The sequence below is a fragment of the Telmatherina bonti genome (assembly GCF_933228915.1).
Source record: "Telmatherina bonti genome assembly, chromosome: 4".
NCBI classification, from domain to species: domain Eukaryota; kingdom Metazoa; phylum Chordata; class Actinopteri; order Atheriniformes; family Telmatherinidae; genus Telmatherina; species Telmatherina bonti.
This window is the reverse complement of record NC_136622.1, coordinates 15,967,232-15,980,117: the sequence shown is the minus strand read 5'-3', so window position 1 is coordinate 15,980,117 and position 12,886 is coordinate 15,967,232. Positions and strand designations below refer to the sequence as shown.

The 12,886-nt window shown below is 39.2% G+C and overlaps 1 protein-coding gene across 1 annotated transcript in view; it reads left to right on the top strand.

Annotated features, from left to right (window-relative positions):
- Positions 1-11,277, top strand: part of nphp4 (nephronophthisis 4) — a gene marked incomplete at both ends in the record, with an annotated part of 186,617 nt that extends 175,340 nt beyond the window's left edge. The window contains 4 exons of the mRNA XM_079239613.1: positions 1,469-1,640; positions 4,748-4,927; positions 6,922-7,065; positions 11,137-11,277. Of these exons, the coding sequence (XP_079095739.1) occupies positions 1,469-1,640; positions 4,748-4,927; positions 6,922-7,065; positions 11,137-11,277 (637 nt within the window). The remainder of the gene's footprint in view (positions 1-1,468; positions 1,641-4,747; positions 4,928-6,921; positions 7,066-11,136) is intronic.
- Positions 11,278-12,886: the final 1,609 nt, after the last annotated feature.

Sequence of the window (12,886 nt, the reverse complement as noted above, 5' to 3'; positions counted from 1 at the left end):
TTTAAGCATCACCTACCAAATTCTTAGATCCAACCTCAACTGTCTTCTGCTGCTGTGGTTTCACAACCATTCACACCTTGAGTCGTGTGACTAAAACATTTCACATGTTGGTCAAGTGTGTTAAAAAAAAAAAAAAAAGTCACAGATCACAACTACCTGATTGAGCCACAGAATGGACAAGTGTGACACACATGTGACCTCACAGCTCTCAAAGTGTGAATGTCCCATTAGAGTTTTAGAAATTACGGCCATTGACATTTATCATGAGATAGATACGCTGACAGACAGATACTCTATTGATCTCATGAGGGAAATGTGTTTTTTACACACATCATCGCAGGTTACAGAAGAAAAAAAAGTACAACTAGAAACAATGAAGAAAATATTAAATGAAAGGAAAAAAAGCTTCACAAGTATGATATGAAACATAAATAAATGAAAAGACTATGTACAAGTCATGATACAACTTAGTTATAAAATATGTGTTTGTTAACAATGTTTATATAACACTGTGATTTTAATGCTATCTAAGAAAATAAAACATTGACTGTGGATTATTATTATCTATATTTTTAGGGTTATATACTAGTTTGAATATAGATTAAAAATTAAACAAAAGAAGAGAAAAAATTGGATTGCTTATACAGATATTGCAATAATATTATTGTTGTGATTGTTTTTGACTGTAACAATCTAGTAAAGAAAATGAGAGAGAGACAGAGAGATCTTTAAAATGCCAACTACGGCTTCTAAACCTGAAACTCCTAACCTGTCAGCATAAACCAAAGCTTTTGTATAAGATAGGAAAACCAATAACAGAAGTCTTCTTGCCCTTTATTCACACACTTAAGCAGAACGAACACCAGTAGGCTAAGAGACGTGTCAGACCTGATTTGATATGTGACTGGGTTGATGTAAATCTACAAAACTATTTAACGGTAAATGAGGTTACCAGCATCAAGTACAATGCTGTAAACTGATGGGATTTGGGGATCCTTGCTAGTCTGATTTGAAGAAAACTTTTTAAAATGAAAACTCTAATGCTATTTGGTGTGTTCATTTTTTCATCATCTAAAAAAAAAAAAACCACCGTCATCAGCAGGTTGAAGTGTTGCTGATGTACGGCCTGCCCTCTAAAGTCCAATATCAAATGATTTATATTCCAAATATCCCCAAATGCTCCTTGAGTGCTGTTGTCACATAGCAGAACTGAGTAGGTGACTACATCACCTCCCACTCTCAGAGTCAGCTTGGGCCTCTGAGACTCCATTCCCTTCATCTCAGCAGTGAGTGGATGATGATGATGATGTTTCTGCTTATTAAAATGCTAGCACAGCTGTAGATCAGTCCTCCTCGTTTCCAGCCTCATGCTGCACCGGCTGCGTCTCCAGAGAGCCTTAGCTTAATTGTTCTTGATGATGTTTTCGCTCTCTCTCTCTCACACACCCTCTCTCTCTCTTCTCTGTAGCAATAAGTGGATGGCAGTGCCCTCCCAGATCTGGCAGATTTACGTGCATTTCCTGGAACGGGTGGATGTCAGCTGTGTGACTGGCCAGCGGAGCTGTCAGTCACTAATTCTGAGGGGAAAGCAGGCTGTTCGCAAGGTCAAATGTTTCTCATCACATCCCACAGAAACTGAGGTACATTTATAACAAGATTTACTTTTTCAATGTATACATTTGATGGAAATTAACTCTATCATTTGACTTTAGTTTAAGAGCATGCTTTATCTGGTGTGTCGAGACATGTCTAAGCAGAAAGTAACTTTTAGTTGTTTGCAGAGTAGAAGTCTTGACAGGTTTTTATTTAACCATGTCTCCACTGGAAGGCTTCAAGAGGCCTCTGTTCTACGTCTTTCTATGTCCATAATACACAAGTTTATCCAAGTAGACCTCCGTCTAGTTCTAATATTCTATGTATTTTGTAGCTTATGTTTGAGATTGTGTGCAACTTGTATCTGTTCTTTCTGGAAAGCAGCTGCCTTGTGATTGGTGGAGCTTGATGCAGGCCTGGTATTTGTGGGCTGACAGAGTCAATAGGTCTTGTTTCACTCAGGCTTATTAGAATTGAATTAGCTGGTTTATTTGGGAGCTTTTATACACAATTAATTTTAGCACATTTTTGTGAATTTGTGACTATAGACCCAGTGTGGAAAAACCCTTTGATAATATCAGTTTTCTCTACATAGCTTTTGTTTTAAAGGCTCACGCTTTAACCTAATAATTATCTTTTAAATAATATTGTGGTTCTTAGTTACTTTTGCTTCACATAAATCATGTATTGACTAACTTACTGGGCATCCCAAAACATCTTGTTTTTTGTCTAATAAATGCATCTGTTGCACTTTGTTTTATCTCTAATTTAACAATTCACTTAACATCTTATTGTAGCAATATGATAATTATGGTGCTAATAGATCCAATTCAGTATGTACCTGGTAAGAAAATGAATGGGTCTAAATACCAGAAAGATTCAATTCAATTCAGCTTTATTTGTATAGCACCACTTCACAACAATGGTGGTGACAGGACTCTTTATTCACTCTACAAGCACCCATACCCTCCACTGGAAGCTTTTTACCTCTGGAAAAGTTGCACATGATGTTTATTGTCTCTACAAGACTGATATGACATTAATATGATCACTGACACAGTTATATTTAAATCTGTGTGAGGGAAAACAGCTGAGATGATTTACAGACTGCAACAACAGCCTGTTCCATTAGTTGGAGCCAGTTTTAACTCGTACTCAGCCATTGCAGCAAACTGAAAATATAAAATGGATGAACAACAATACCAGATGATGCATGGTGTAAGGTTTTATTACCATAACAATAGCTGTGCAGAAATGACATTCTACATAGCGGTGATACAAAAAAAAAAAAAAAAAATCAATTTAAAGTGAGTAGTTCTAACAGAATGTAATCCATGTGCTGATAATGATAAGCACAACCTGCTTTGTGAGGATGAAAAGTGAACAGAATGGGGTCTTGCTGTCGCTGCAGTCTTGACAAAGCACTCCAGGATGGTTTCACTTCATGTACTGGTGCTGTAAACTAGTTCCAATTTGTGGGCGCAGTTAAACGCATGGTAAACATTTAAAATGATTGGGGGTCAGGTTGTTTTTTTTTTTACTGCCCTGTCAACCAAGAAAAGATGCTTTCACAGTCTATGGTTGTCATCTTAAGTAACATTGAGGAGAACTGCTCAGAGCTACAGCTACACACAGAGTTACATCTGCAAATCTTGGTTCAAGTTCATTTTGGAAAGATTCAAAGAACATCCAGCCAGCTGTGGTAGTAAAAATGTTGGATAAAAATAGTTGTGTCCTTTCTGCCACCTCTGCATATTCCCCATTCTGTCACTTCCCGTTTCCTTTTCCTCAAAATATACTGACATGCATGACAGTGGACCTATATCCTGATCATCACAAAATCTTGAGGGTTGGATAGATTTTTAAAAATCTATGACAACATAGACAACAACAAAAGTACAATTTTTAAGCATGCTCGAGCTAAAGTGAGGCCCTAAATCCTCCATCGTCCTCTGTTGGAGTTATTCATCCATCTTTTGTTTTTTCACTATCTGTGCTTCTTTGTTGCATTGACAAAGCGTAGCTGGCACACAAAAAAAAGGGGATGTGCTTCACAAAGGAGACCAAAAAGGAGAAATATAATCATAAGAGCCCAAACAATATCTCAGTTTTTACATATCTAATGGGAAGTTGAATGCTTTGCTCCTGCCAGGTTTCTTTCAGGATGAGAAAATGACTTTCAGCTAATTGTTCTCCTAGCAGCATGAAACAATGGAATAGCAACAGTGTCCTCTGTAATAGCCTTAGGTTAGGATTCAAGCCATTATCAGGAATATACGAATGCTGACTGACAGCATAATGTCTTTTCTTGTTGTTTCATTTCATTTTATTAGGTATCACACTCTTTGCAATTATGTCTGATCGGAGTTTGACACATCTGAAAAATCAGCAATTGCTTTAGTTCACTGAAGAAGTAAAAGAGTTTTTTTTAATTATCGTCAAATCGCTGTCTATTTTTTGTAGTTTCTGCTTCCTAACGGCGTACAAGAGCAGAGAGTTTGACTGTGCTCTTCACTCAGAGTTCCAGTAAGAGTGTATTTCCTAATGCTTACCCATATTTCAAGAAAAGGTGATGGACTGTCACAGTTTCAATGCGTGCACTCTGTACGAGCCAAACGTGTCCCCCTGTAGAAATCTGGGACTGCCTTAAAGAGTGACAGATGTATTTTTAAAAGATTTCCCCGTATGCATCAGTAGTAGCTTTGATCTGACTCTCAGCAGGTTTGGCTCAGTGTGGAACGGAGTCTTACAAAACCGGATAAAGCTCAGAGTCAGAGAATAGCTTTGCTTTTTCTCAACAGATTGAAAAAGAGCTGCACAGTAAATCTCATTCTCACATCCTTGTGTCTGCCTCTGCTTTCTCTCCTTTCATTGTCTGCCCCCTCTCTTTGCCTTTTCCACTGAACCTCATTCAACCTTTCTCTCACCCACTCTTCTGTAATCGGAGCACCCTCTTCAGCTGCCTCTGACTCTTTTAAACACCCTTTCTCATTAGTTCGGTCCTTTTTCACCTCTTCTTTTCCTTTCTCTGTCTTGGTCAATTACTTTATTTCCTCTTTTCATGCCCTCTCCATTCTAACAACCAACCCAATCAACAACAGCTCGTCACCTTGTGGCCAAATCCAATCCACCTTTAACACCCTGACTTTTCTAGGTGGATCCGGCCGGTGTGTTTGTGTTGCCTCCTGCAGCAGTGCAGGAGCTCCAGCTGAAGGTGCAACCATGGCGGGCTGGAAGCCGTTTTCTGTATGTGAACGCAGTAGATGTGGAGCAGCAACAGCTCGTCGCTGCCTGGCTGCTGTGCCTCAACATCCACTGTCCCGTGCTGTCCAAGGTAGCTGTTCTGTTTCTGACCTCTTCAAGTCATGTATATCTTTTTTTATGCTTTCAGCAGGATAAGCAATTCTGCTTCCCTTTTTTTACGGAACAGTGCTACTTTTGACGTCCGGACAGCACTGTTGCAAATCAACCTGCCGATCCATCTTAGTATGGTTTTAGTGCTACATTTTACTATGTGTAAATAAAAGTCCAAGCTGTTGCCATGTCCCAGCAGAAACAGGACATTAGTTCACTGGAATATCAGGTTGTTTTCCCTCATTGTGTCATCAGAAAGATAACTGCATGTCTGCTTTTACAGCAAAAGCTTCACATCTGGCCAGTCTGTTTATCATGTTATGCTACTAATATTAACATATAAAAAAATGACCTTTAAAAGTTTCTAAAGCCGTCTGTGAAGCTTGAAGTAGTTGTAGAATATTTTACAAACTTTTCTGAACAGGGACACTAAAGTTGGTTTTAAATCAGGCTGTCTGAGAAGCAAAAGAGAAAGGAGAGCAGACATGAGAAAAAAGACATGAGTGAGGAAATGTGTGTGTATACACACACACACTCTCCTGAATCGGAACACAATTGCATTGGCTTGTTGATATAACATGATTTGGGAAAGCCTGCTCACAAAGTGAGAAAATATGATCATTATTTTAAAGTTGATGGCTACAGTTTTAACTTCTCTGTGTGAGTAGGTGTCACACTCGCACTCACACTCCAACCTTCGATAGTACCGGTTGCCAGGTACACCTAATCATGTAGGTGGACATAGTCTTTCATGTTTATATCAATTATGAAATTATTATTCCTAACAATCTGCTTAAACATGTTTAGATCATGAAGATGGGTTAAGTAATTTCCCAAATGTGATCAGTAAAGGGAAAAATGTATAAATTAATGACTAAACTCCTAAGTGGTGAATGCTATCTATTGTTTTTTCTTTTTTATTGTATAGTTACTTTTACTTATTAAATTATTAATTATTATCTCAAGGGGGTTGCTCTGATCGGAGAAGTCCACAACCAGGCAACCATAGCAAACCTGTTAGGGGCGGAGCTTGCTATCGGGCGGTGACATTGGCCATTTTACAGCAGCGTAAATGGAGAAAGGACAGCTGCTGCTACATGATCGGCCAACGTCGTATCATTGTAAATGTTTTATAACATGATCTTGCACTCCATCAATTGATTTTTTTCTTTTCCATTGGCTTCATTAAAAACAGTTGCACATTACTGGGAGGAGCCCTCTTCCTGCTTTGCTTTTAGTCTGCTTGTATTTGAGAAATGTAACATGTAAATGTCATTTCCACACAGTCCTATTGATCTGGCACCTCCTGAGCTCTGCCTCATCAACCTACTCATTCTATTGGCTTACAATCCTTTAGTGAAGACGTTAGCATCGCAACCAGATGTAAATATTATATTTTGGACTTGTAAAAATTTATAAAACAATTATTCATATGCTAAAATAGTTTTGTTCAGTGAAATTAATACTTTTATTCTGCACCCATCTATGCTGTCTGTCATTGTATTATTTTTGATAATTAATTGTTTAGATGAAAAAGTTCTGACCTTTAACTGTATGATGTGTATGCAGTTATGGCATTATTTATGTATGGCGGATCACTGTCTTAAAATGTCCTACTGAACTCAGCAGCTAGTGACTCAGTGCACATGCAGTGCTTTAGTGCTTGAATCATCTTTGTCGCTCTCTGGGGCTGCTAGACGTCCCCCTTTCATGACTTTTGTCAAGAAAAGGCTAAGTGCAGCAGAACCCAGGTCAGCTCAGTCCATCAAATCCATAAATGCTGTCTCTCTTCCAAAGCAGTGTGTTTAACCGACTGTCTGCCTGAGCAAATTTTACCATTAACCGTCCTTCTCTGCCAGCTTTAAGGGTTTGCCACTGTGCTTGGACCTTAAACGTCTTTATGATGCTGACACTGATCTACAGACTTTAGCTGGCTATCTATGTGGCATAAAGCTTCTGCTTGTGTGTTTGCAGGCATTTGAAGTGTGTGTCCCGGTTGGTAGCGGGCGTGGCAGCTCCAGGAAAATCACCTACACAAACCCGTACACCAGCAGCCGCACATTCCTGCTCCGCTCTGACCATCCAGACCTGCTTCAGTTCAAAGAGGATAAATTCCAGGTACGATAAGATAGGTCATTCATCCCACCTTGTTAAGACTCCAATCAATACTTTGATTAACATCTTGACAAAACCTTGTTGCTTAGTTTCCCTGGATTAAGGGTGCCTATGTTGTCAGCACAGTATAAATAATGTCCCCAACATTAGTTTCAATGGACAGTGCTGCTGAGCTTGCATGATGTGCATGCTCATAAAGTGAAACAGCAGTCGTTGCACGACCTGTGCAGGAAGCTGTATTTACAAAAAAAGAAGTATCTGTGAGAGAGACAACGGAAAGATTTAGGCTGAGTAACTCCCAGTCAAACCTGACGGCTTATGTGGACACAAAGTGGAACAAAAATTGTCACGGCGAGGTGGTGGTTGACCCGAATGCAGAGAACAGATCCAGAATGCTGAACTGGTTCTGGGAATCTTGTTTATTCAACAAAGGCAGGGGACTGACCTCAAGCATGAAAACCAACTACAATGGATCAGCAAAGTAAAACCACATGAGAGGGGTATAAACACACAGAAACAAAAACGAGACACATGTGAAAAGGATAAACTGAAGGAACCCAGGTGGACTAATGAACAGAGACAAGACTAAACTGGGAAAACTTCAAAATAAAAGAGGAAGCCAGAACTGAGGAAAATACACCACAAAATACACATCATGACAAAAATATTATTGAAACTGTTATATTTTGACCAATATATGACACTACTGGATGTTTCAGCAGGGTTCTACACTACAGAGATTTTAGTGGTTTTCCATATTACCATGCACCAGAAGCACGTTGTTAAACCATGCTGTAAACTGATTGTTTATGTTTTTTAACTGAGTGAAGTGAATAATTTCCTTGGATGTTCTGAGAACAAGAATATATATTCAGCTGCTGTTATATTATTATTATTATTATTATTATTATTATTATTATTATTATTAAGTGGTCAATCATTTTATTTCTTGCTGATTCATTTACTTACATATGACACTGAAGGTGTTGCTGTCATTACCTATCACAAGCTTAGGATGTGGTAAATAGTAAAACAAGTAGGACCATGTCAGGTAAAATGAACAAAAATGTTTACAATGCAAAAGTTTTTTTTTTTTTTTTTTAAAAAGGGCAAAATTAGTCTTGGTGCTTTTGGCCTGAAGATGTTGCATCATCATGAAGGAGGTGGACAGAATGAAAACAACTCTCTGTTCTTTCTTTTTACCTTGTCAGCGAGTCTCCAGGTGCCCTATAAAGAATTTATTGTACCCCTTACATGAAGTAGCAGAAGACACTCTTTTCTCCTTTTTGGCTTAATTACCTTACCGTGATAAAACCAGCCTTCAGGTGGAAAAAGCAAAGAGATCAATATGGCCATGCTGTTAAGAGAGATTACAGCATAAATCCTTAAAATTGACCCATATTTCTGCTGTGGCTATTAAAAATAAAATACAAGAAGACAGTTAATGTGTGATTGAAGCACTGTGAACACAAACAAACAAAGAGACCAAATAAAGACCTAGCAGGCTCTGAACCCTGACAAGAAAAGCATTACAACATTCAGCTCTGTCTCCTTTTAATTAGAGAGGAGAAAAATCCAAATTGCAGGCTGTACGGAGGAACTGGTAATTTAGACCAAAGCATGAAAAAAAAAAACGAGCATGATATTAGTGGGCTTGAAACACTGGGAAGGCAAACTATTTTTCCTTTTCTTGTTAAATTCTTGTCTTATTTCAGACTCCACTTATGAAATTAGGCAGGAGAAATCCAAACACTGTGTGAGTAAGCAATTAAGCAATTTTCTATATAGGACATTTATGTCTTGTAACATTTTATTTTCTGTGTAAATGAAGGTAATTACTGTTAATCTAATGTTTGCAGTGGAAACACTGAAACTATTGTTGCCTGTTTTTAGCTCTGCATGAAAAACAAGGATACCTGAGTGGACACTGCTGTTTGCAGGCTTTACCTTCCACTTCTCATTTTGAAACTTTAGTCCTTCACTTAAATTTCATGAGCATCAGTGTTAAACGCTGACCTCTTGTGTGAAGGATCTGGTCAGAAAGAACGCCTCAATAAAGTAACTGGCTAGCAACCTGAGCGTGTTTTCCTGCTAAACTGAATTATCGTTATTAATTTAATCTCTTAGATATGTGCCTACCAAAAGCTTCAGGCGGCAAAAGGAGAACAAGTCTTTATTCTGCTTGGGTATTTAGTGTTTACCGGCAGGTCTTTGGAAGCAGAGGTCCATTTGACCAGGGCTCTTTGTGCACTCGCTGAGTCTTATGAATATTATCAACAAGTCTGATCAACCAAATCAAGGCTTGATATGTTATTGACTATAGATCTAATCAACAGGCTTATGTATTGATGTAAACATTATTACAGAAGCCTGTCAGCCTCATCCTGGATAAACAAGGCTAATGTGAGCCCAGCAGTCACACTGACACTCCCCTTCCTTCACTGTCATTTAGATGTTTTGCCCACATAAGTCCAACAAATCCAACTGTGAAACCCATAAAACTGCTTGAGGACATTGCAGCTCTCAAGTGTTGTACATGGATCAAGACACAAAGTGAATGACACACAAGGGGTCACATGACCAAGAAAGCGAGGGGGAGGGGAAGGCAAACGTCAGAGGGAGCAGTACAGACGGCCCTCGGTTTATGAACGAGTTTCGTTGCTACGCCACGGCGTAACCCAATATTCTGCGTAAGTTGAATTTTTATTCTTAAATACCCGCTTAATTACTTAAGAACTAACTAGATAAACATATTATACGTCATATTAATGAAAAAACAGCCAATTAAAATATTAATTTCAATACATTTCAATTAAAATAAATATACATGCACTGAGGCATTGTGTCAGCCTCTGTGTCATGCGCTGTAAGATCCTTTACGGAACTTCATCACTTTGAAACTTGCTTTATTTTTTTAATTGACATTTATTTAATGAGGGTCGTAAAGTAGAAACGACGTAAGTTTAGAACTACGTAACCAGAGGACCACCTGTTGTTTGATTCAAGCTACTTTGTGTTTTTGGTTTTTTTTTTCCCTATTCACTGCTTTTACCAAATCACATGATATTTGCAGGTTCAGGGTCTCACATCAAGGAAGATGAATTATTTGGTATCCAAACCTAAACTTAGAAGTGGATGATTTTTTTTTCCAGGTCATTTCCTGCATATTTTGAGCTATGAGTATCAAGCAAAGTAGATGAAAAGCACGGAAACGTTTGGAAGTTTATGTTGTCTTTGTGTGTTGATCGCTGAAAGCTTGTTGGGGTTAAATATGCTTCATGTCATTGCTGCATTGCTGCTGATCATGCAGCTCTGCATTTTGTTTATTTTCCTCTAGCATTGCCTCATGGGCTTAGTTTAACCATGACCAATGGTTTCTTTTGGTCATGGTCAAGATTTCTCATCAGAGCCGAGTCTGTCTTTCGTCATCATAATGGTGCATATCACCATGAGCCCACCTTACATGTCTTTTTTAACTTTGTTCCTAGTGACTGCAACCTTTTCTAGCTGTTACCACCCTGTGAGCTTTAATTTATTCTTAAAATAGCAGAAACTAACAGAGAAGGATCCTAACTGCCTGAAGCAAAGTGACTTACAAACCTTTATCGAAGTAATCACTGCAACTCTGGCATGTAATGAATCATTTTCTTTTAATTCCAGCAGAAGCAGGCCACTTTCCTCAACATCTTCTCCTAAAATCCTTAGCTTGCTCTCTTTGTTTAAATCACAAAGTAACCTCCAGCTTTATGAACTGGACAGTAGAAATAGTCAAGAACAACACAAACCAAAAGCATATCCGGCAATCAATAACTGTATACACTCTCTGCTCTATAATGAGCTAGAGTCAACCACTACTTCATTTTACACACAATGTACGACGGGGTGGATGTGATGTCATGTGAAAACCAACAACAGAAGTAAAGAATGCCTCCAAACAATTAATTTATGGCCAAACAAGATGTATTTTGCTACATGCTTCAATAAGGTCAACCTCTTGGGCTTTATGGGTTGGTTTTAAACAAGAAAGCGTACAGGCCAGTTGATCATGTTCACTCGTATGTTCTCTGTGTTCAGATCGGTGGGGGAGAAAGTTACAGCATTGGATTGCGATTCGCCCCCAGCCAGAGCCCGGGCTCCGCAGAGATCCTGGTCTACGTGAATAATCTGGAGGAGAAGACAGAGGAGACATTCTGTGTCAAAGTAAACTATTCATGATCAGAAGCAGCAGTCCTGAAATTCAGCCTCATCTGTACATAAAATGTGTTTTCAGAGTGTGAGACTGACTCCAAGCTGCAGTTTTTCCTACATTGTAGTTGTAATATTGTATTGATTCAATATTTTAAGAATAAATACTTTTTTTTTATTTTTTATTGCAGACTGGTTTCTTTTTTTAATCTTTTGCTCAAGTTGAGTTCCTTTGTTCTGCATGAATGAGCTGCACAAATGGACTTTGTGCTTTCATGACTAGATCGTTGCAAACCAGTCTATTTTTATTGAAGGCTTTCCACTGCACAGTGTTGGGGTTATAGATGAGGCGGGTTTAGTATTCAGCAAAGCAGATCCAGCTGCTTCGACTGTGTTCAGGTAGTGAGCCGAAATGTTCGGCATATGTTTGCCGGTTCAAGCCCAAACCATCTCGATGTCGGCTGAGAGTGAAGAACTGCAGTTTTAATTTCCCAGCAAACCCACATGAAAACTCCTTGATGGTGGGGTTTTAATCTAAGACAAGCCAGGGGTCCACACTCCACAGCCCCCCACCCACTTTCTAAACAACTTATCCAGCATCAGTAGAAACAGGGCTGTAATGAGGTATGATTTTCCACTGAGGCTCACATCGCCCTCATTAACACCGGCACCTTTTTAAACCCACCGTGCTCTCCCTCCTTTTTGCTTCGCTGTGTTTGAGGTGCAGAGAGACACAGAGAGAGAATGCCATGCATATTGTGTTATGTAACACAGTTACACAATCCCTCCACAGCCCCCCCCCCCCCCTATTCCCCGTGCCTCGCTCCCTCCTCTCTTTCTCATTAAAATGCAGGCAGCAAAATAAGCCTCGGCGCAGCAGCAAAGCCTAATAAAACAAAGATAGCTACTAAGCCTTGTGTGCTTCATCTTTACCTTCGCGAACATCTTGTCTCAAGCCGGAGCATCAGTGTCGTCTGTTTCTTGTTTATGTGTTTACAGCTTACAGAGATGCACATTAGAGCTTGAACTGCTGAGTTATTGTCACCTGTGCTCTGATATTCTGCTACAACGTTAGAGATTCACTTGCAAACTGGGCATTTGGCTGAAAGCATGGGTTTAGAGTTTCTGATAAGAGTTTAAGCCATATGTGTCACATTGGCTGCTGCAGTGTTCCTGATGTAAATTCTTTGTTTGGCTGACATGCTTTTCTGCAAGAAATGTGAAAGTTTATTGTTTATCTATGACCAAGCGGCAACCTCCGGCGGTTAAAAGTGAAGCCTATGCGGAAGTGCATAAAACTGCAGCTCCCCTTCATCCACTAGGGGCTGCAAAACAGAGCAAATCCCCGTAGACTTCCATGGTAAAAAGGCCAACTTCATGGCAGAAATAAACATGTTTACAGCCTGGTTCAAATATCCATTTTCAGTTTAATAGGTCAGGTTTACCTTCATGACAACTGTGGGGGGAGTGAATATTTTTCTAACTCCCCCATTTAAAAGTAATTTAATCTCGAAGTTCTGCATATTTAGGGGCGTGTCTGCATATTTGATTGACAGGTACCAATCACCCACTTCAAGTCAGAAGAACGTAAAACAACCGCGGTTTTTAGCCAGTTAACAACACGAGCCTGCTTACCTCT